General features: G+C 37.8%; 5 protein-coding genes across 8 annotated transcripts; 2 read left to right on the top strand and 3 right to left on the bottom strand.

The window, feature by feature from the left end:
• The first annotated feature begins 507 nt into the window (after positions 1-507).
• Positions 508-2729, top strand: Tango11 (transport and golgi organization 11). Of its 2 annotated transcripts, none has more exons than XM_011636476.2 (5): positions 508-665; positions 1414-1650; positions 1753-1847; positions 1906-2051; positions 2142-2729. In XM_011636476.2, exons 1-5 carry the CDS (start codon positions 581-583, stop codon positions 2350-2352), a joined length of 774 nt encoding a protein of 257 aa, XP_011634778.1. In that variant the 5' UTR covers positions 508-580; the 3' UTR covers positions 2353-2729. The 2 variants fall into 2 exon arrangements, with proteins under 2 accessions (XP_011634778.1, XP_011634779.1); XM_011636477.2 differs by lacking the exon at positions 508-665 and adding an exon at positions 672-811.
• A 1062-nt stretch (positions 2730-3791) lies between these two features.
• On the top strand, positions 3792-8380 carry Ythdf (YTH domain-containing family protein). Its single transcript, XM_011636488.2, has 4 exons — positions 3792-4477; positions 4743-4770; positions 5442-7246; positions 7318-8380. The coding sequence occupies exons 1-4, from the start codon at positions 4442-4444 to the stop codon at positions 7357-7359; spliced, it is 1911 nt and encodes a 636-aa protein (XP_011634790.2). The 5' UTR covers positions 3792-4441; the 3' UTR covers positions 7360-8380.
• Positions 8381-8868: 488 nt separating this feature from the next.
• LOC105425645 (EF-hand domain-containing protein 1) lies at positions 8869-11866 on the bottom strand. Its single transcript, XM_089083856.1, has 5 exons — positions 11819-11866; positions 11514-11737; positions 10772-11094; positions 10115-10563; positions 8869-9759 (listed from the first exon to the last, which is right to left on the bottom strand). The coding sequence occupies exons 1-5, from the start codon at positions 11864-11866 to the stop codon at positions 8968-8970; spliced, it is 1836 nt and encodes a 611-aa protein (XP_088939982.1). The 3' UTR covers positions 8869-8967.
• A 251-nt stretch (positions 11867-12117) lies between these two features.
• On the bottom strand, positions 12118-17097 carry NaPi-III (Na[+]-dependent inorganic phosphate cotransporter type III). Of its 3 annotated transcripts, none has more exons than XM_011636489.3 (6): positions 16583-17097; positions 14417-15304; positions 14044-14250; positions 13734-13944; positions 12933-13591; positions 12118-12454 (listed from the first exon to the last, which is right to left on the bottom strand). In XM_011636489.3, exons 2-6 carry the CDS (start codon positions 14618-14620, stop codon positions 12224-12226), a joined length of 1512 nt encoding a protein of 503 aa, XP_011634791.2. In that variant the 5' UTR covers positions 14621-15304; positions 16583-17097; the 3' UTR covers positions 12118-12223. The 3 variants fall into 3 exon arrangements, with proteins under 3 accessions (XP_011634791.2, XP_011634793.2, XP_011634794.2); XM_011636491.3 differs by having other exon boundaries at positions 16611-17097; XM_011636492.3 differs by lacking the exon at positions 16583-17097 and adding an exon at positions 15901-16142.
• Positions 17098-18049: 952 nt separating this feature from the next.
• Positions 18050-19305, bottom strand: LOC105425636 (cytochrome b-c1 complex subunit 7). The gene is made up of 4 exons (XM_011636493.3): positions 19144-19305; positions 18980-19030; positions 18370-18536; positions 18050-18291 (listed from the first exon to the last, which is right to left on the bottom strand). Exons 1-4 carry the CDS (start codon positions 19169-19171, stop codon positions 18214-18216), a joined length of 324 nt encoding a protein of 107 aa, XP_011634795.2. The 5' UTR covers positions 19172-19305; the 3' UTR covers positions 18050-18213.
• Positions 19306-20135: the final 830 nt, after the last annotated feature.

Below are 20135 nucleotides of genomic sequence, written 5' to 3'. Positions count from 1 at the left end.
TAGTTTAGCATTTCTGTTAGAGAGTACAACAGAAACCCTAATCAGTAATAGGTTATATTAATTACGCATTTCTCGAAATTCCGCGAAATACTCTATGTGAAAGAAGGCTTTCAGAATGGCATAACGTGTTTTAATAAAATACTAAAATACGCAGATTACACTTAAGCAAGTTACGCCGCATGTGATGGCATCCTTAAGCCAGCAGCACACGATACTTTTTTCCTGCTGGTTTGCTAACTGGATTCGCGTGCTTGCTGAACTCTCGTCTTCGACTGATATATTTGTTTAGATCTAAAAGATCTAGTCCTTGTGATCAATCACATTGGTTAATTGATCGAATTATTCAAACGCAATTGGTCAATTCTCTTTCCATCCGAGATCTCGAATCAATTTCTATAGCATCGTGGATACAAGATTTAAGTCCCGGTCTACAATAGGTGATTTAAGCCATAAGAAATTGACCAATCATAGTCGATTATTCTCCTATTCTTCGACTATGATTCGTTCATTTCTCATGGCTTAAGGCTTAAATCATTTGTAGGCCGGGACTAAAAGGAACGTAATCTACGTTGTATGCTCTATGCTCGAATTTCAATCCGTCAAATTCGTAACGAACTTCAGAAACAGCGGAGTTTTATGTGTAACGAACCACGAAGTGCGAAAGGGTAAATATCCTCTTTTTTTTTCCGTGAAACGTTCGAGTAACGACACTCGTTGATTGGTCATTAAACGTCGATCTGCGCTAATTTCCAATCATTTTGCGAATGATAATGAAATCGCGGATGATATCGCGGAGCAACCTGAACCATCGGTAATGTCTCCTAACCATGCATTTAACATTTTGCCATGGCTAAGTGTGATAAAAAAAAAAAAAAATATAAAATGCTGATTTATATCTCGTCATTGTATCTGTGTGAGATGTGTTATTGACAAGGAAATATCACCTTTATTGTATTTTGTTCCTTTCTACTAATATAGATTAACTGTAACCTTAGTTTAATTTATTCTTTATTTTTATCTAATTTTTACAATTAAAAGAAAAGATAAAGAGTAAGTTAAATCAAAATTAAAGTTAATTTATATTTATTAGAAATTGACATTAATTTGTCTGCTTAAGTTAAGCACTGTTTCTTATAAATTGAAACACAAAACTTATTATGTCAGAGTATCTGCAAATGCTTGCTTTTTCACTTGTTCGTTATACATTACGATTCATGGTTGCACATTATATTAGCTTGTCACATATAAACTGTCATTTCATTTGAAAAATATCCTTGTTTAGTAAAATATTTTCTATGATATTTTTATTGTATTCATTCTGTCAAAATGATAATACTTTTCTATATTTTATGGTAGTATGTTTTAGTTTTATATCATAGTTTTATTAGAATTATGTTTATAATAAAAATACAGTTTCAGTTATAATGTCAAAGACACATAGTCCAACACACTTTAATGGAGAAATAGATAACTTTTATGATCCAACCTTTCCTGCGGATATCAACACACGAATGCAAGTTCCCAAGAGCATTCGTGTAAACGGTGATTACACAAACGAGGATATCGCCGTCACAAGTAGAGCCACGTGGAGTCAAATACCTACTATGGAAAAACTTGAAATGCATGTGCCAGATAGGATTCTTGTCGTTGGTAAGATTGTCTTAATTAGTTGAAATATTTTGCATTTGTTACAGAAATATGATTTTACTATTGTTCTTCTATATGAGTGTTACATTAATTTATTCATTGTAGGACAAGAACAACATGTTGGTACTAAAGCACCACCACCTGAAATTGTTTTAGAAAACGCTGTGATGCGCACTGAACCTGCAATAGTCAGAGTGCAGGTAATATATTAAAAATATTACAAGATGACAACATTATTAAGTATTTGTTCTTCAATAGACACCTCCAAGAATTTTGACTTTGGACAATCACTACTTCCCAGCGGTGGATGAAGAAGATCCTCCGGCAGATCACGATGAGATTGTTAAGGCAGTGGATGTAACACCTAGAACATATAATGTGGAAACGCAGATAACAAGACACAGGTGCAAAACGTTATAGTTGATTGTTATTTTGTCTAAGTTATAATCTATCACAAAATATTTTATTTCTTATCTGTTGTTGTTTTTCTGCAGAGAACAAACGCCCTCGTTTAATGCTCTCGACGTATCTCTGCCACCCAGTGAAGAAGTTCAGCATCTACGTCGCCAAGTAGGTAAATTAAACCGCCGAGTGATGGCACTTGAATTAGACATGTTACATCGCCAACAGAGAGACAAATTTCTGTATATCGCGACTATAGCATATTTCATTTTAAAAGCATTCTCCTGGATAACTAGAAATTGAGCAGATCGATCAGATAAATAGAAAAGAAAAAAAATGGTAAATATATATTTATTTCCCTAAAACAAAGATTGTCAAAAACCAGCATTCTGAGCCACTCTTACTGTTAAGAAAGTATAACCAAAGACTTTGTCACAATCTCGTAAGATTAGAGATAAATGACAATGCAGATATGATATAATATAAGTACGTGTGAGTGTTTCTACATGATGCGACTAGAGAAACAGATGGTATAAGCATAACGATCAATCATCTATTAAAAATAAATCTCGCTTAACTTTTAATGATATGTATGTACTGTATTAGATTTGACAATATGTATATGTTATTGTTAATGTATATACTATATTCGAGAGATTAATAAATTAGATTAATTTTCATATGATGAATACCAATTGACAGCCGCACATATTAAATTTGAACTGCATATTTCAGCTTTTTCTCATTGTGACGATCTTAAAAACGATTAATTTTTTGTGTGCTATCAGGAAGATAGTATTTTTTGCTACATCTCTTCGAGTCAATGATTTATTTTTGCATGTTTTTTCTGTGGCCATAGCCTTAGAATTGTAATTTTATAATAACATATTATGACTAATAAGTTATTAATATATACATGAGATATATATATATATATATATATATATATATATATAGTATATCTAGTTATCAATAAAGTTATTATCAAAATTTTATGTTATAAATTGTGTGAAATTATATAAGTGAAAGTGATCTATTATAAAATACCAGGAGTATGAAAACCCTTTTTTGTGACAAATTACAATTTAGCTCTATTTTTGTATTTTGGTTTTCTTGTTTAGATTGCTTAATTAAAATAATTGTTTTCCTAATTATAATAAAGGAATATATTAATATATTTTCTTCACTTTTATTGTAAGATTCTATCTTCCTTTTTAAAATAAAAAAAAAAATATTAATTGAAATGCGATGTTGTATTAAAAATGTAAACAATATTTTATCAGTAAGCGAATCAAATTGAAAATTATTGAAAACGTAAGATTATCATTTTAAAACTCTTGGCTATGTTTAATTTACTATTTACTCACTGTTTTCTGCTTATGTTTTTTATTTATATGTTCTATATGTCTGATTATGATTCGAGTGAATAGAATGTTAAAAGTAAAGATCAATCGCATTCAATGTTATCTATATCCATTTTTATAATGTAAATTATCTTTATCTTTTTTTAATTCTTGAAATTAAAAAGAAGAAAGTTAAACCGTGTGTGTGTGTGTGTGTGAGATTAATCTATATTAATAGAAATGGATATTAGTGAACTATATTTCTTTGAAATGATAGTGAATATATTTCATTGTTGGAAAAGTAAAAAAAAAAAAATAACGGCATAATTAACAAAAAGTTAATCGCCGGATTGTCATCGCTTTGGAAAAGTGGAATCTAGTGACATTCATGGGGATTGGCGCGCCTGGCGAGTGGACACGGGAGGTCAGTGCACGTCACGTAGTTGTGCTCAAAGCCGTGGAATCCGTTCGGTGACTCCAGTTCTCGTTCGCGGCGATCCGTCGTGCCGCAAGTGAGATACGCAGCAGCGAACTGTTCCGCTCGGAGATTCCCGAGCGGGCCGGGGACATTTGGTGCGCGGTCAGGCTCGGTTCGTTCACGCTCGGTCCGCGCTCGACGGCCACGTCCACGTCGGGTAAACGCGCGCGCGCGCGCGCGGAGGATCAGCGGGAATCGCGCTAGAGCGCGGAATCGCGGGCGCCGTACGCGAGACGATCATCCGGACTGTTCCAGTTTTGTCGCGCGCGAGTGTTGTAACCGAGTCCGCCGTAGGGAACCGACCGAGAGAGAAAGGAAGAAGAGAGAAAGAAAGAACGGATAATCGCTGGATACGATTCTGCTTTGCGATTGTCCCAGCCGGTGCATCCTTGACTCACGACAACCGTCTACTCTATCCTAACCACCTAGCTCGTCCTCTCTGATACGGTCACCGCCATCGCCACCGCCGTCGCCGCCGCCGCCGTCGCCGTCGCCACCGCCGCCGTCGTTCGACGCCCGCCGCCGACGACGACGACGACGATACGCGAGGCAGCCGCGCGAGTCGCAGGTTATGTCAAGCGGATTGGCAGGCGCTGTCTCAAACCAGGTCAGTGTGTTGTGTTGACGCGTCGCACCGCGCTGCGCCGCACCGCGTTGTGCAGTGCCGTGCCGTGCCGTGTCGTGCCGCGTCACGTCACGCCGTTGCCGTTGCCGTTGCCGTTGCCGTTGCCGCTATCGCGGCAGACATCTGACACATACGTTTCCTCCTTGTGCCTTCCCTCCTCCTCCCCCTCCCCTCCCCGCTACCGTTACGCTGCCGAGGGCTGGCACTTCTCTAAATTTTGTATGTTTTTTCATGCGACGGCATGCAGCGGATGAAAGGACAAACCGGCAACCAAGGTGAGTATCCCAGCCAAGCAACTTTGAACAACAGCAACCCTTCTCCTCGTTGTTACTGTCGACGTCTAGATCTCTGTCTCTCATGGAAGTAGCGCGGCATTGAATGAGAGCAGCGAAGAGCGAACTCTCTCTTTTATTGGAGGATAATACTGCGTGTTAATCACTTGGAGAAATATAGTCACGTACACGTTGAACTTGAGGTTTCTGATGATTGAAGAATAGGTCTGCGTAATGAAGAGATTGAAGCTGACAGATTGTCCTTCAGACTGGAATTGAAAAATTTAAATGATACGAACGATTGGAATCTCTGTAGAACACGACAGTGTTGATTTATTATTAAATCTAATTCCAAGCCTTTCAAATTACATAGCTGTAACTATTAAGCTATATATTAGATGCTTGTTAACTTACTATCTGAATCATGTAACTCCATTATAAAGTGACAATAAAAAGCTATAAATTATCACACATCGTACTGTTCTAATGTCTACAGCGCGAGTTTCTATTTACTATTCATAGGGAAATATCTTGAAATAACAATTAACGTAATGAATAACAATCTCTGTGAGAGAGTTTCAACAAAGAGTTTCTTAATTGTTATTATCACGCGTTCCTAATTAAAACTACATATGCTTTCGAACACTGAGTAAATGCAGCTATGTTTCGGACAGTGAGCAATGGTCCTAAGGAACACCAGCAGCAACAGCAAACGGAGCATGCCGCTGGCGAGGACACCGGTTTCGACTCGTGGCGGGGTGGCAACAATGCTCAGCATCACTCGAGTTATCCGATCGGCACCGGTGATCCGTACAGCCCGTACTACGCTGGTACCTCGTTCCCTTACCAAACCTTTGGCGCCGGCGATGGTACGTGGTCGAACGGCACCGATCCGGTCGCCTTTCTATCTGGTTACGGCGGTCAAATAAGCCACGATGCGTATGGCATGGACGGCATGTTCTCGGCGTCGGCGGCTGGCGGTGGCTTCAGTACATTCGGCCAGCCGCCGTTCAACTACTTCCACGGCAATGGCGACTTCAGCGCATGGGGCACCCCGAGGAGAACAAAGTATGAGGATTACTATCAACCACCTCGCGGCAACGAGAGTTACGCTAATCCAGCAGCGAGCGGCACCGGCGAGATTAAGACTATCGAGCAAGGCGTGCAGGGTCTGTCCATTGGCGGCGGAAGTGGCGAATTACCGCGGCAAGATCAACACTCGCAGCAGACTACAGCGCAACAGATCAAGCCCGAGCCAAAAGAACCGAGGAAGATTACTTGGGCGAGCGTAGCGAGCCAACCAGCGAAACCGGTACCACCGCTCTCGTCCTCGCAAGGAATGAAAAAGAAGGCGGGCATGCCGCCGCCGCCAATCGTGCCGGGCAAACACAACATGGACATCGGAACGTGGGGCGAGGGCAAGTCTTCCGCACCACCGCCGCCTACGGCGCCCCCGCCTCCACAGGTACAACCACCGATCCCGCCGCCACCGCCGCCCGTTCAGAGGCAGCAACGACCACAACAGCCACCACAGCCATGCTGGAACAGACAGTCATCCGCGGCGGCAGTGGCAGCGGCCGCGGCGGCGGCGGCAGCGGCGGCGGCGGCGGCAGCAGCGGCACCGACACCACCGATTCCACAACAGTCACAGACGCAGATCCATATGCCGCCGCAATCTCAGCAGCACCAACAACACCAGCAACCGCATCCACAACATCATCAGCAACAGCATCAGCAAGTGCAACAGCATCAGCAGCAACAGCAACAGCAACAGCTTGCCCAGAGCAATCAGTCGCATCCGGTTCTTGATGAACTGAAAGTGAAGAACGATTACAATCCCGTGGAGTTCGATCAGGCTGCACCTGGCGCGAGGTTTTTCGTGATCAAGTCCTATTCGGAGGACGACATCCATCGATCCATCAAATATGAAATTTGGTGCAGCACGGAGCACGGTAACAAGCGGTTAGATCAAGCTTATCGAGAAGCGAGTCGCGAGGGTGCGCCTCTTTACTTGTTCTTCTCCGTAAACGGATCCGGCCATTTTTGTGGCATGGCGCAGATGGTCTCCCCTGTTGACTATCAGTGCAACAGTAGTGTCTGGTCCCAAGACAAGTGGAAGGGTCAGTTCCGTGTTCGTTGGATATACGTGAAGGATGTTCCTAATGTGCAACTACGACACATTAAGCTCGAGAACAATGAGAACAAGCCGGTGACCAATTCGCGAGACGCACAGGAGGTCCCACACGCGAAAGGCGTCACGGTGTTGCGTATTCTGCATACCTATCGGCACTCTACGAGTATCTTTGATGATTTCGGGCATTACGAACGCCGACAGGCCGAGGAAGATCAGCGTAAGGCTCCAAACAACGCCATACAGCATCATCATTCTTCCTCCAATCACAGGAACAGAGGACATGCGTCGGATATGTCCAGGGATCATCATCAGCATGGTCATCAGTCTCACCTGCATCAACGCAAGGTAGAAAAAAAATCTTCGAACGGAACTATCATTTGCTTCCGATCATTTAATGGAACATTATTTTATTGCAGGAACGCGGTGGTCGTAGTGGCAGAGGAAGTTCACGTCAGTAGCGTTGGATATTGCAGAGACGTAATGCTGTTAAGAAGAATAATCGATGTAAAGGAAGCACGCTACGACTAATAATCACGTCCTACCACTTACCTTTGCTTTCCCGAATTCACAATGGGCTTCTTCTGATTTCCTGTGACCGAACATTCGTTGTCGACCTCGACCGCGTTGTTCTTTCGTTGAAATGATTAATCCGATAATCAGATAACACTAGCATTGCGTCAGCATCATCGTAAAATAATATATAACCGCGACTTACAAGGAGGAGAAGGAGAAAGAGAAGGAAGAGGAGGAAAAGGAGAGAAAGGAAAAGGATAATACACTATTTCGAAGAATATTTGATTAAACTCGCTGACGATTATAAAGCATATAGTGTGGTGTTGCGTGCTATTCATCGAAAGGTGTTTCTTAAACGTACAAATCATAAAATGGGACAGAAAACAGAGAAAGGGAGGAGGAGGAGGAGGAGGAGGAGGAGGAGGAGGAGAAGGAGGAAGAACGAAAGAAAGAAGACGCGGTATAGAAGAAAGAAAAAAAATAAATAAACTGTAATATGTGGACTAATCCTTGTAAAATGCTTAAACTTTTGTTGAAAATGGAAAAAAAATCTATACGAGAACATTATATTATAAACAAGTGTCATTTGGATTGGTTAGATATCGTTTTAAATACCAATGAACATTCAATCTGGTGCCTGCAGCTCGACAGAAGGGTCGAAAATTCCCCCTTAATTGTTAACAAGGTGCAGGGGCTTGTTACAACGTTCTCAGTTGTATTTATAATCATCATGCTTCACAAAATGAATTATACAGAAAACTATTGGCGTTTATTTTAGCGCGTATTCTATATCTGTATTGCGAATATATCATCTATTATTATATTATGGACTACAGAAAAATGAGTTGATAATATAACAAGAAGTGAAATAATATTGCAATTAATCTATTGTAATGTACACGATGACGACGATCATTATTGTACCATTTGATGACATTTCATGAGATATTCTTATTGTTAAATGCATCTCTGTTCTCCACTTTTTTCATTAGATGATAGAATGTCCTTTGCAACGATGGCGACGATATATTACGAGTGATACTGAATAATATAAACGAATTCATCAGAGAGAGAGAGAGAGATCAATATAAGAATGACTTTTCTTTTAACATTAAAATTTAATAAATATATTATTCCTTTCTAATTAAGAGATATTTTAAATCTTAAACTTCATAATTTTATAAAAATTTATGTAAAATTAAAAATTAAATATTTAATTTTGTATATTTTTCATAAAATTGAAAATAAAAAATGCAATTTTTAATATATTGTTTATTGAGTGCTATCTTATAGCATTCGACTAAACAATTATTTTGATAATTTGACATTTTTCTTTTAATTAAAAGGAATCAATTGTACAAGTTTTTTTAAAACAACTTTTTATCAAGTCACAGTATTATTATTCAGAATTGCTCTGTATATAGGACAATGCTATTTTCGTAAAAGACAAGAAAAATTATTTATAAAATTTATTAGCAAACCTGATGGACTTGAATTGATATTGAAGATGCTGATAAAATCATTTATGTGTTAATAGATTAATTAAGCCGTCGTTAATTTTTTACCATAGTCATATCGGATTCTTTCATACATTCGCTTGCGCTAACATCATTCTCGATATCGTTTTTTGCGATTACGTTATTCGCAAGAAGCTTTTGTTCGTCCTCCATTTCTTGTATCTTTTTAGCTTCGATGTTTATGTCGTCCTGTAGCATGCCTTGCTGTAAGAAATAATTGCGCAGATTCTCCTGGACTTCCTGACTGAATCTATCGCGATTCGCTTCGACGTAACGATATACGAACAGATCGGCACCGGTAATGATGAAGCGATGGTTGAACACGTTAATGCGCGCGCCGATGAAGAAATCCTGCGGCGTGTAATATTCTGGATTAATGTTTCCTGTACTGCATGGTTTCGGAATCAGCCTGGAGGATAGGAAGCAACCCTCGCGTCGGCCAGAATTACGCTTCTCAATTTCGTTGATTTGAATAGTACCATCGCTCAAACTGTACACCAGTATGAAATCACGGTCCTCGTCTTCTAGGTGCACCGTATCCATTCGCGCGGAATAACGTAGCTTCTTCGGGAAATTTGCCAACTGACGAATAAGGTTCTTCTTAGGTGGCTTCGGTATAAGTGATAGACTAGCGTATGTGTCCTCGGGACTGCCGAACTTTATGTGCGGGGGAATCTCGAATTTCACCAGTGGCTTTTTTACCCTCGCGGGTATCGGAATCGCGTCTGGTTGCGGTGTACCCAACATGTCAGAATAATACTTACGCGTAAAGGCATCGCAATCATGTAGCAGAAAATGTCGACCGAACAAGAGAATTGTTTCACCTACCTGAGGAAAATTAATAATATGTTTTTAAACTTCTTTTTTCCTCAGAAAAAATATTTAAATATATATTTTATTGAGTTTAGATTCTGCCTTGAAATTAAAAGTGTTAAGTGTTTTCACATTATTAATTTACATATTTCTTTTGTGAATTCGGCATTATTTTGATATATGAATTTTTAGTCTCTTGCTTGAGTTTTGATTTTTTTTGATCCAACAATTTTTAAATTATTTACGATTAAATGATATGAAAAATGATATAAAAAGGTTTTAATTTAACTTTTACTTTTTTAATTTTTCAATCCTACTTGATACATTTTATTTAATTGTTATATTTACGAAGCAATATGTAAAATCGTACTCTAAAATCTTGTGGCGAATAGTACGCCACAATCTCGGGATCCCCGTATTCCATGTAGATACTAGGGTGCCAGGACGGCAAATTCTGCCAATTTTTGGGGATACGCATTCGCTTCAACAGCATCGCCACAGGGTCTTTGCCGTTGTTGGGTCCGTGAATTTCCCGGATTGCTATGGTGTCATCTGTAAGGAAGTACATCACTCGATAGTGATCGCCGTTCCACGTGGCATCAAACGACAGTATCATGTTGTCGTATTCTAAAAAACGTCTCCTAGAATCGTCCACTATCCGTGTAACTGTCAACGGCATTCTACGCTTGGCATCACGCTGTTTCGTATAGGGATCCGCAGGAAGACTTTCCTTTTCACCAACATCGATGCCTTGACTCGTCAGGAATTCTCTGGTGAACGGGTCACAGTCAACGATGTGATAAACCACACCATAAATGCCTGCGAGAGGTATAATGCGAAATATATGGATGATAAATTTAATCTACTATTTCCACTTCCACGCACATAATCCTTTGTCCGACTTAAATTTCGAAGAAATTTCAAATCACTGCATAATTAAAACAGAAAAATATTTTATGCTAAAAAATGCTGCTAAACAGAAGGAAAAATAGGCGGAGAATGTGGCTCTTAATCGTCAATAACGTACACACGTCGATCCCTACGTTAAAGTCCTTCCAGATGAATAGATCTCCCTTGGCATTTTTTGGGATTTTGTCGCGTCTGACCAACTTGCCTTGTTGAAAACCGGCATTGTCTACCACGGGTTCTATCACGCAGAGCGTGTCATCTTCCAAGTAGTAAATAATATCTACGTGACGGACGCGATAGTGTTCGTCCGGAGAGTTGAAGACTCCTTGGCGGAAGAAAGCTTTGAAGCGTAGACATTTCTGCGCAAATAATGCGTAATGCGGGACAAATTGCTGATATACGTAGCGAGGAACCCGACCATAAGTCAATGATATATCATATCTGTCAATAAAAAATAAAATTACTTTAATGGCTATTAAATAATAATAGCGATTAATACATGTACACAAAGTATAAGATTTAAAAGATACTCTGCTATCATCTATAACATACATACATAATTTAATATGTGTACATATATTAAACATAATTTAACATATATATGAGATAGATATTTTCAAAAATTTATGTGAAGATTTGATCAAAACATATAGATAATTTTACACTCGTGAATACAAATTATTTTAAGTATCCTAAATTAGAAAATCACACAATGGATGGAATATAAATATATTGTACGCATAATTCGAACGCTTAAATTAAGGATCGTAAAACAATTAATTTCAATAATTTTAATTCTGTGCGTGTATATAATATGAATGTGACATAGCTTTTAATCAGGAAAATTCGCAATTACTCACTCTATGGGATCTGGTCCTTCGGCGTATCGAGTGGATGCTGTGTCTGTCAATCTCCTCCCAATGCCGTAATTGGTATCGCATATCACTGGGAAGCCATTTAAAATGTCGAGCTTATGCGGCAATTTATAATCCTTGACCTTATGAAACGATGAGAAGTTCAATACAACCCCATTAATCACTAAAGCATCAATTCGGAAAACTATACCCCTCGAGTATAAAATTGATTACCCACGCGATTCTTCCAATTATAATTTTCTCGATGACGTGAGAATAGAGGGCGAGTTTACAATTATTCGAATACTTACACTAATATCTCGAAAAGTGTATCCTGGTAAAAGAGGTAAACTTGCCATATCGATAACAAAATATCACATAGAAAGAGCCAAGAACGATTCTTTGGCTAGGCTATCATGTTCACTGTCATGTCGATCGACTTAAAACACTTGTTTACTTGATTCAAGATTCTGTTTAAATGTATCTCTATAACAACGCGACTATCTATCGATTTAATCCCTCGCATTGCTATATGGCTAATCCTCTCGCGGAAAAGATCTGGATTTTTCTGGATTAACTTAAACTTGAAAGGAAAAAACGCAAACGAATGTTTCTCTGTTTGACCATTTATTTGTTCAGAACTTATTGACAACAGTAGTATTTGGATGATTTTCTGCGTTTAATAACGCAGTTCGGTCATTCGCTACTGCAAAAGATCACAAACTAATTATGTTGCGGAAAATGACCATGCAACCGGCGGACAAACAGCCGGCCACCGGTACAGTGATCAGCCATGCGAACGCGATATTGCGAAACAGCTTCCACGACACCCCCTCGCCACCTCGTGAGGCCCATCCTACGCACACCACCGATCCTACTTTGCAGTGTGTCGTTGACACGGGCAAACCAATTTTACTTGCCAACAGGACCGTCACCGCGGCACCCACCTATAATCAAGAGAAGACAATTAAAAATTTCATATCCGCTTAACATTATAAAATAAATAATCAAACGGTCAAACAAAGAGAAAAATTATTTGAAAACACTCTATATCGGTTAAAACTCGATATTTACTTAAGAAATTAATCTTGTTGATTATCTCTCTCTATGAATATGTGTAACAAAGAGGTAGAAAAGAATAGAATATTTTGAAAATTTATTTTTTTGAATGCATTTGATATTCATTATACATTACATAATTTTATTACATATATTTCAAAGAGAGAAAAAGATAATAAAATCTCGCGATGCATTGCACGTAATTAATTCTAATTACTGTTATGAAAAAACATGTCATAAATTTATGTGCATTTATATTTAAATATATAACACAAAGTATTTTTTTGCATAATAAAAATCGTGGATTGAAATGATTAATTCCGTTTTCTGGATAATAAAAATGTCAACTTCAAGTCGCGCATTTACCTCTATAGTGAATCCAGTCGTAGGAGTGATGCGTGCCAGGTCCTGACCCAACGTTCGTATCACTCTGCGTCCCCATACCCATAATCCCGTAGAAATACCTAGGCCGCCATACAGCAATATGAGTATAGGTGTTTCGGCTTCCTGTCGAGCCGAGCCCTCCGCGTATACCGCCCAGAGCGCGATCAGAGGCCCTATCGCGTTGCTAACGTCGTTGCCGCCGTGCGCGAAGCTACCGAACATCGCGGTGAGCACTTGAAGAAAGGCGAACAACTTCGATACTTCCGGTTGTTCTTCGTCCTCTACTATTCCGTCCATCTGTGCGTTCTCCGCTTCCACTTGGGCGACCATCAACAACGGACTTTCGCTACTATTACCGCGCAACTTCGGCGCTAGGTCGGGTTTTGCGTTACCGTTACTGCTGCCGCCGCAAGGAATCTCCGAGATTACTGACAACGCCGTCGTTTCGCTGTTCTCTTGGCAGGGGCCAAAGTGCGCCGTCGTCGTTGTCGTTGCCTTCTCGTCGCTGCCGCTCGATGCTAAGAGTATTCTCATTCTCTGCCGTGGCACCACGAACATGTACACGATCATCGCAACGAATGCGCCTATCAGCAATGCAACTATCAAGCTACCCCACCATGGCATCTTGTCCAGCATTAATACTAAAAAAATTTTTTTTAAATATATCTTCAATGAGAGGAGACCAAGCATTGTTCCGTACGCTTTTAGAAATGTATCGTAATGTATCATAATATAACGAATCTTGAAGTAAAATGACATTTTTTTATTCCTTCAAATACTCACATTTAGGTCCATCGAGCAGAATTGACATAATATTAACAGTAACGGTCAGACCGTATACTATAGGGAGAATATTAAGACCTTGTTCAAACGGCTTATCAGACTGAAGCACGGATTTTCTCAGGATCCAAAAGATACTAGCAGACACGATCCCGCTGAGTAGAGGGCTAGCGAACCATGATGCCGCTATGTTTGCAAGAGCTATCCATTTTACCTGTGATATTAATAATTAATTAATAATTATAATAGAATTATTACATTTACATAGACTACGTTATATAATGCAATCGCAACTCATTGTGGTGCTACTAACCCCGGCGGTACCTCGGCACACGAGCGAGAATCCAACTGTAGCACCAACAATGGAATGCGTACCGGAAATTGGAAGTCGTAATGCGGTAGCCAACAATAGCCAGATACCCGATCCGGCTAGACTGGACAATGCTCCTAGCATCAACTCCTTCTCGTGGCCCTCGTATAACGAGACGTCCAGTATACCCTTTCGCATTGTGTCAGAAACCTGTAATGGAGAGATAAATGTCAAGAACAGTTTTCAAGAATTGAATCTATTTCTATTACAACTACATGTTCTACGTATGTGTCGTTTTGTTTTTTATAATTTTTTTCTATTTATAAAATAATCATTCAAAAATTGATGTCATCTATTTACTAGATAGGATACTTGCCTTATATCCTATTAGAACGGCACCAGCAATCTCAAAGATGGTTGCCAGGATACAGGCTTGGAATATCGTGAGCACTCCGGCACCGACGCTCGTCCCGAAGCTATTGGCGACATCGTTGGCGCCGATGCCGAACGCCAGTACGAATGCCACTATAAAGCCGACCACTACTATCCAGATTAAGTTCTCATCGTACGGTATACTCATCGTTCTAACTTAAATCTATTCAGCTTGAGCTTTCGATGCGTGTGTTTGTTGCGTGTCGTATGCTTCTATGCGTTTATCCTCCTACTACATGTGCGCATCCGTCAAAAAATTGATAGGCATAAATTATCATCCTTTCTCATTTTTTCTCTTTAAACGCTTCCATAACAAATAATGTCAATCGACTTCTAAGGACTTCATAGCAAGGAAGAGTCTATCTCTTTTCTGATACAGAACTTTATATTAATACTGTATGTAAACGCTTATCCATCAGAATATATATTCTTTTTATATATACTTGGATGAATTGTGTGTGTATATATATATATATATAATTCTTTTATAATATAATAATGTATCTATATCTTTTCATTGTAGTCCTAATACGATCAATTCTTCAATACTTTTGTACATGTAGCAGAGGTAGTGTTTTGGCGCAGCACCTGATTTATCTAACATGGTGATGATTTCATCACACATTCGCACTTCGTCGATACACAACAGGATTCGAAAATCGAGCTAATTTACTCGAAGAAACGGGGAAGGTTACAGGCTGACTATTCTCGTGACAATCGTCGTGCTCTTCATCGGGTCGAGATTGTGACGTGCAATTTTTGTGTCGTTTTGACGCTCCTCTATCAGCGTTTTCCTCATGTGGAAACACGCCGGTCGCTGCATTCCCCGCATCTGCAAATGCAAGAACAATTTCATCAATTATCTCAGTCATAATCTAGATCGTAGATGATACACAATTTTTATTAATGTCACAATTCCTACAAATTTCTTACGAGTATACAAAATGTGTGTTTTAAATCTGGACAAATTTGTCTTCTATAATTTTTTCATCGATAGATTTTTGTTTCGTATTACTCTTTTCAAAAAGAACAAGAAATGAAAAATTTTCCAAATGATAAAACTTCAAACAGAAATCGTAGAATATTTGAAAAAATCGCATATTTCGTATATTTTAATAAACTGGGTGTATTAGAAAATAAAAACTATAGACGATAAAAAAAAGTAAAATACATTATTATTTTGCACTTTCGAGCAAAATTGAAAAAAATTTTTTATAAAAATTTTAAAAAAGAATTTGAAATTTGTCATTCAATTAATTCGAATTTTAGCCAATTCAGGATTTTATAATAAGAATATTTGGTTTTTAGTAGAATAGATTTTTGATTGCTTTAAGTTGCGACATTTCTCCTTCCAAATTATAATACTATCGGTTGACGGGACCGGCTGAATGCAGTATTGCATGCACTCCTATTATTCGATCGTTATACCTCAACTAATTTCTCCCTCCCTCCCCGTTCTCTTTTTCATTGCCACGAGATTCTGACGATGTTCTTGCATTCTTCCACGTTCTTATATCTCACTTTTTTTCTGACACTATCCAGAATTTTCGAAATCTCATCCCGAAAAAGCGAACATTTCGCGACAACGAGCCAGACGAAAATGATCGAAGCCGCCTAACTGGCACCCTGTGCAACTTTCAACGCGACCCCTGAGTCATCCACCGCAATTCGATCCTCGAGCCATATAGCGACACGAAAACCGATAGCACATTGGATTTTAAACTACACACGAAATTTCTTTTCAAATATTCTTTTCAATCTCCCCGAAACACTATATTCTCGCAAGAGTGAAATTTATTAAATGTAAAAAAATTCCAACCCCACACTACTTTCGTTAACTGGCCGAGTATTCTATAATATTCAGATTCGGAATCGATTTTCGATCGATGTATAAACGAGAAAAATATTACGTAATCGTGTTACTAATTAACTCTTTTCCTCGATTTTTATCCCGATGGAAACGATCGCCGGGTGCGAAGCAACAGTGACTAATGGATCGAATCCTCCACCGGTTCCAAGTGTTCCATGCGGAGGAAAATGACCGACTACGAATCGCGATCGAGTTCGATGAATTTCAGCTGACTTAATATCAGGGAGGAGATTCAATTACCACGCTCTGAATCATTTTTCGTGCTGACCAGTACTCGCCGTGTCCTTTAGCACGTTGCTGGCGGAAAGTCGGTGGTCACGCGGGCTCATCCGGCAGGAACGAGTTCGCTCGCATTCGAGGGAGACACTCGCGTTTAGTAGGATCGCCAGCGATCAGAGGAATTACTAGTAGCAACACCGCAACACTCTTGCTGTCCACGAAAACGACATGAATCACAACGGCGTTCTTGAAACTTTGGCAGCCGCTCGTTCTTCTCGCTTCTCGCTTCTCGCCGATGCCGCTCGGCTTAGGTCCGCGTGGGGGTGAGATATTGATCCGTCAATTTGCCCGCGAAACGCGTGCCGCACGGGGGATGATGCAACTCAATGACGATCAATGGACGATCTCTCCGACGACTTGGCCGATCCGGTCGAATGTCGCTGCAGCTCTCCTATTGGCTTTTTTTTTTCTCGTTTTCTCGGATATCCGGTATGCAAAACGATTCGCAAGTCCACAGATACTAGGAAACAAATCGAATGGAGCATTAGTCGTTTTTCGAGCGCTAGAATTATAGAGGAAGCTCGAAAAAATTTTAATTCTTTTTATAAAAATATTTAATGTAAAAAAAATATATATATATAGAGAACGATTTCTATTTTGCATTTTTCCTTAGAAAAAATCTTGAATAGATAAATGTATTTATTATATTACTGTGTAATATAATGCGACTTTTAAAAATCTCATGTAATAAGAATATTTTTTAGATATTTTTACATGACCCTAAAAATTTTAATATATTTTATATGTAAGATTAATTAACGATTGAAATTATACTTCCTTAGTGTTTTGTAAATCTTTTCTCTTTTAAATATTCATATTGATTTCCAAATAGAATATATTTTTATAACAAATGTCAAATGTTTTATCAATATTGTAAATTTTGTAGATACACACACATAGTCATCTCATTATTTCATTATCTCTATTCATAACATCGTTCCAAGTTTTATTTTCTTCTTGCTTAGAAGCAGAACTTGATGGAATGTGTCAATTGAATTAACATCTTATTGTTTAATTATCACATGTATCAGTTTAAATGACTAAGAACATACACTTACATAAGGGACATTAAATAAGCTGCAAACAGATATGAAAACCGACAATAAAATTACAACAAATTCTATTGCTACATGCAATATATACTTTTTCAGCGATGATCCTCGCGTATATTCACAACTCAATATTATTTAATAATTCTCATGTAACAAGTTACGAATTATTTAAGATATACACATCATCATAATTAAATAACATGTAATTATTCTATTAATTACTGTAGCATGTCATGTTATTTCTATTTTTTCATGATTTAGTTACGGATATTTTATTTATCTTATTTGGATTTATATCATTACTTGTAAAAGTGATTGCTCAAGGAAATAGATGGACGTTGTAATGCACAGGACATCACTTAAAAAGAGCCAAAACTTGTTTGCTGTATATTTATAACTGTTCAAGAAAGCGGATGTATATATTTATTTAATATCCATTCATCTTATGTATATGCAAATTAGTTCTTCTAGAGAAGTGTGCATTAAAGAACGAATAGATTTTATTATATTACTATAATAACCATTATATTAAACTACACTTTACGATGCCTCCCAGTTTTCCCTCTCTTTACGTTCTTTTATAACTTCATCAACATATGGCCGAAGATACCTGATATCCTGCAAAAAAATATTTCTCTGTTAGTCAAGGAAACTTCAGATCAATTATACTATATCAATCAATTAATGTTTACTGACTTCTTCCATCTTAGTCCATTGTTCCTGGGGCAGAATTCTTTTACAGGCATCCAACTGCATGGCTCTTATTATACGAAAAGCACGTTGATCCTTGATTTCTTGAGGAAGACGTCTCAATGCTTCTATTACATCATCATTTTCATGAAGTAAGTCATCATGCCATAATCCTGAATAAAAATTATTTTATTTTATAATAAAATTTTAATTCTGATTGTATACAGATATTGTATAATTTCTACACAGTTGGAATAATCTACGAACAAATTATTGTGCTTATGATTATTATGATTATTTCTTTGTAATATATATATATATATATATATATATATATATACATATTGAATAAGTATGTTAGAAAGCTATATGTCAAACTTTTGTCCCTAGATTCAGGCAATATAATTGGAAAAGTAGTTATAATATACTTTAGATGCTATTTCAAATACATCTAACATTTATTTCTAATAGGCTAATAAAGCAGATTAAGAAGTCTTTAAGCAAGAAAAATGTATCAACAAAGTTAGGTTAGAAGTTAGGTCAAGAATATTATCGTTTTCTTCTTTATATAAATTCTTTATATAAATTTATGATGTAAAATGTCACTTTTTATTACCTAATTTATTATATCCACTGAGATCGTAACACCATTTCCTGAAGCCGCTAGCTGAAACGAAGTAAATGTGTTATATAAGAAACTTCATCAGAATTTGCTCGCGTAAAAAAACAAATGCATATCGAAATTTCATTAAAGATTAGTATACAAAATTGATTATTTACTGATCAACTGATTCATTTTCCTGCTCATTTTCGGAGTCGCGATAACAGAGATAATAGAGATAATAGAGTCTCGTGAAAATTTGATGGACCTTGCCAGCAAATTGATCAACTTGTACGAAAATTAAATGGCGACGTGTATTCGGTAGTTGTCATCGACCCATGACGATACGGCCCTGGCAAGCCAAGGAACTGTAACTTTAGGGCAAGCTGAATTTAGTCTATTTTAATTTCTACAAAGATAATCTTAAGGGAAAAACACATTAGGTTATTAGGAAAAAAACGTATGATGATTTCTCCGAGAAAATTGAAAAAATTTTGAATGTTTTTCATAAAAGAAGAAATGTAGAGAGAAACTTTATGTTTTCTTGTTTCTATGTAACATAAAGTCTCTCTGTAAGCAAATATCTACTTTTAACAATGTTTGTCAATTTTAATCTCGGTTTAACTTTATTCTTTATCATATATAATTAGACCTGAAAGAGATAAGAAGTAAATTAAGACGTAAATTAAAATTAAAATTATTAATCTATCTGTTGATATAATATAAACTGTATATAATGTATCTATCTATCTGTTGATAAATATAATATATTTTAGAAGAAATTGTTATATTTAAATATTTGCGCACGGGAACAGCTCAAACTTTGATCTGAGATCGCGTTTTGACACGCATATCGTTTTGAGTGACGCGATAATCCTTGTTTACGTAATCGATTACGCAATAATATGTGTAAATTGTACGTATATATGTTATCGCCAATTGACGCGTGCAAAATCATGATCGAGAAAGAAATTAATAACAGTAGTGAAGAACGCCTAAATGTTAAATCGATAAATGAAGAGATAGTCGTGCTCCAGCGTCTCCTTTTATAAATGCATTTTCGTCATGTTAGAAACAAAGGTCGTAGACAGTTTGTTTTCTGCGTAACGCATTTTATTTTCTATAAAATATAAAATATCAACGAAAATATCAACGCAATCGGACATCGTTA

Source organism: Pogonomyrmex barbatus, unplaced genomic scaffold, assembly GCF_055798465.1.
Source record: "Pogonomyrmex barbatus isolate J1 unplaced genomic scaffold, ASM5579846v1 scaffold8, whole genome shotgun sequence".
Classification (NCBI taxonomy): domain Eukaryota; kingdom Metazoa; phylum Arthropoda; class Insecta; order Hymenoptera; family Formicidae; genus Pogonomyrmex; species Pogonomyrmex barbatus.
This window is presented reverse-complemented; position numbering and strand designations above follow the sequence as displayed.

Excerpts from the sequence above, each read along its gene's own strand:
- LOC105425645 (XM_089083856.1), bottom strand. The coding sequence starts at position 11,866 with ATGGCAAGTTTACCTCTTTTACCAGGATACACTTTTCGAGATATTAGT. Across the intron at positions 11,738-11,818 it reads ACACTTTTCGAGATATTAGT|TCAATTTTATACTCGAGGGG; the intron begins GTAAGTATTCGA and ends TCGCGTGGGTAA. Across the intron at positions 10,564-10,771 it reads TAACGTAGGGATCGACGTGT|GCATTTATGGTGTGGTTTAT; the intron begins GTACGTTATTGA and ends TACCTCTCGCAG.
- Ythdf (XM_011636488.2), top strand. The coding sequence starts at position 4,442 with ATGTCAAGCGGATTGGCAGGCGCTGTCTCAAACCAG. Across the intron at positions 4,478-4,742 it reads CAGGCGCTGTCTCAAACCAG|CGGATGAAAGGACAAACCGG; the intron begins GTCAGTGTGTTG and ends GACGGCATGCAG. Across the intron at positions 7,247-7,317 it reads CTCACCTGCATCAACGCAAG|GAACGCGGTGGTCGTAGTGG; the intron begins GTAGAAAAAAAA and ends ATTTTATTGCAG.
- NaPi-III (XM_011636489.3), bottom strand. The coding sequence starts at position 14,620 with ATGAGTATACCGTACGATGAGAACTTAATCTGGATAGTAGTGGTCGGC. Across the intron at positions 14,251-14,416 it reads CCGTTCTAATAGGATATAAG|GTTTCTGACACAATGCGAAA; the intron begins GCAAGTATCCTA and ends TCTCCATTACAG. Across the intron at positions 13,945-14,043 it reads TGTGCCGAGGTACCGCCGGG|GTAAAATGGATAGCTCTTGC; the intron begins GTTAGTAGCACC and ends TTAATATCACAG.
- LOC105425636 (XM_011636493.3), bottom strand. The coding sequence starts at position 19,171 with ATGAGCAGGAAAATGAATCAGTTGATCA. Across the intron at positions 19,031-19,143 it reads GAAAATGAATCAGTTGATCA|CTAGCGGCTTCAGGAAATGG; the intron begins GTAAATAATCAA and ends ACTTCGTTTCAG. Across the intron at positions 18,292-18,369 it reads AATGGACTAAGATGGAAGAA|GATATCAGGTATCTTCGGCC; the intron begins GTCAGTAAACAT and ends ATTTTTTTGCAG.
- Tango11 (XM_011636476.2), top strand. The coding sequence starts at position 581 with ATGCTCGAATTTCAATCCGTCAAATTCGTAACGAACTTCAGAAACAGC. Across the intron at positions 666-1,413 it reads GAACCACGAAGTGCGAAAGG|TTTCAGTTATAATGTCAAAG; the intron begins GTAAATATCCTC and ends ATAAAAATACAG. Across the intron at positions 1,848-1,905 it reads CTGCAATAGTCAGAGTGCAG|ACACCTCCAAGAATTTTGAC; the intron begins GTAATATATTAA and ends GTTCTTCAATAG.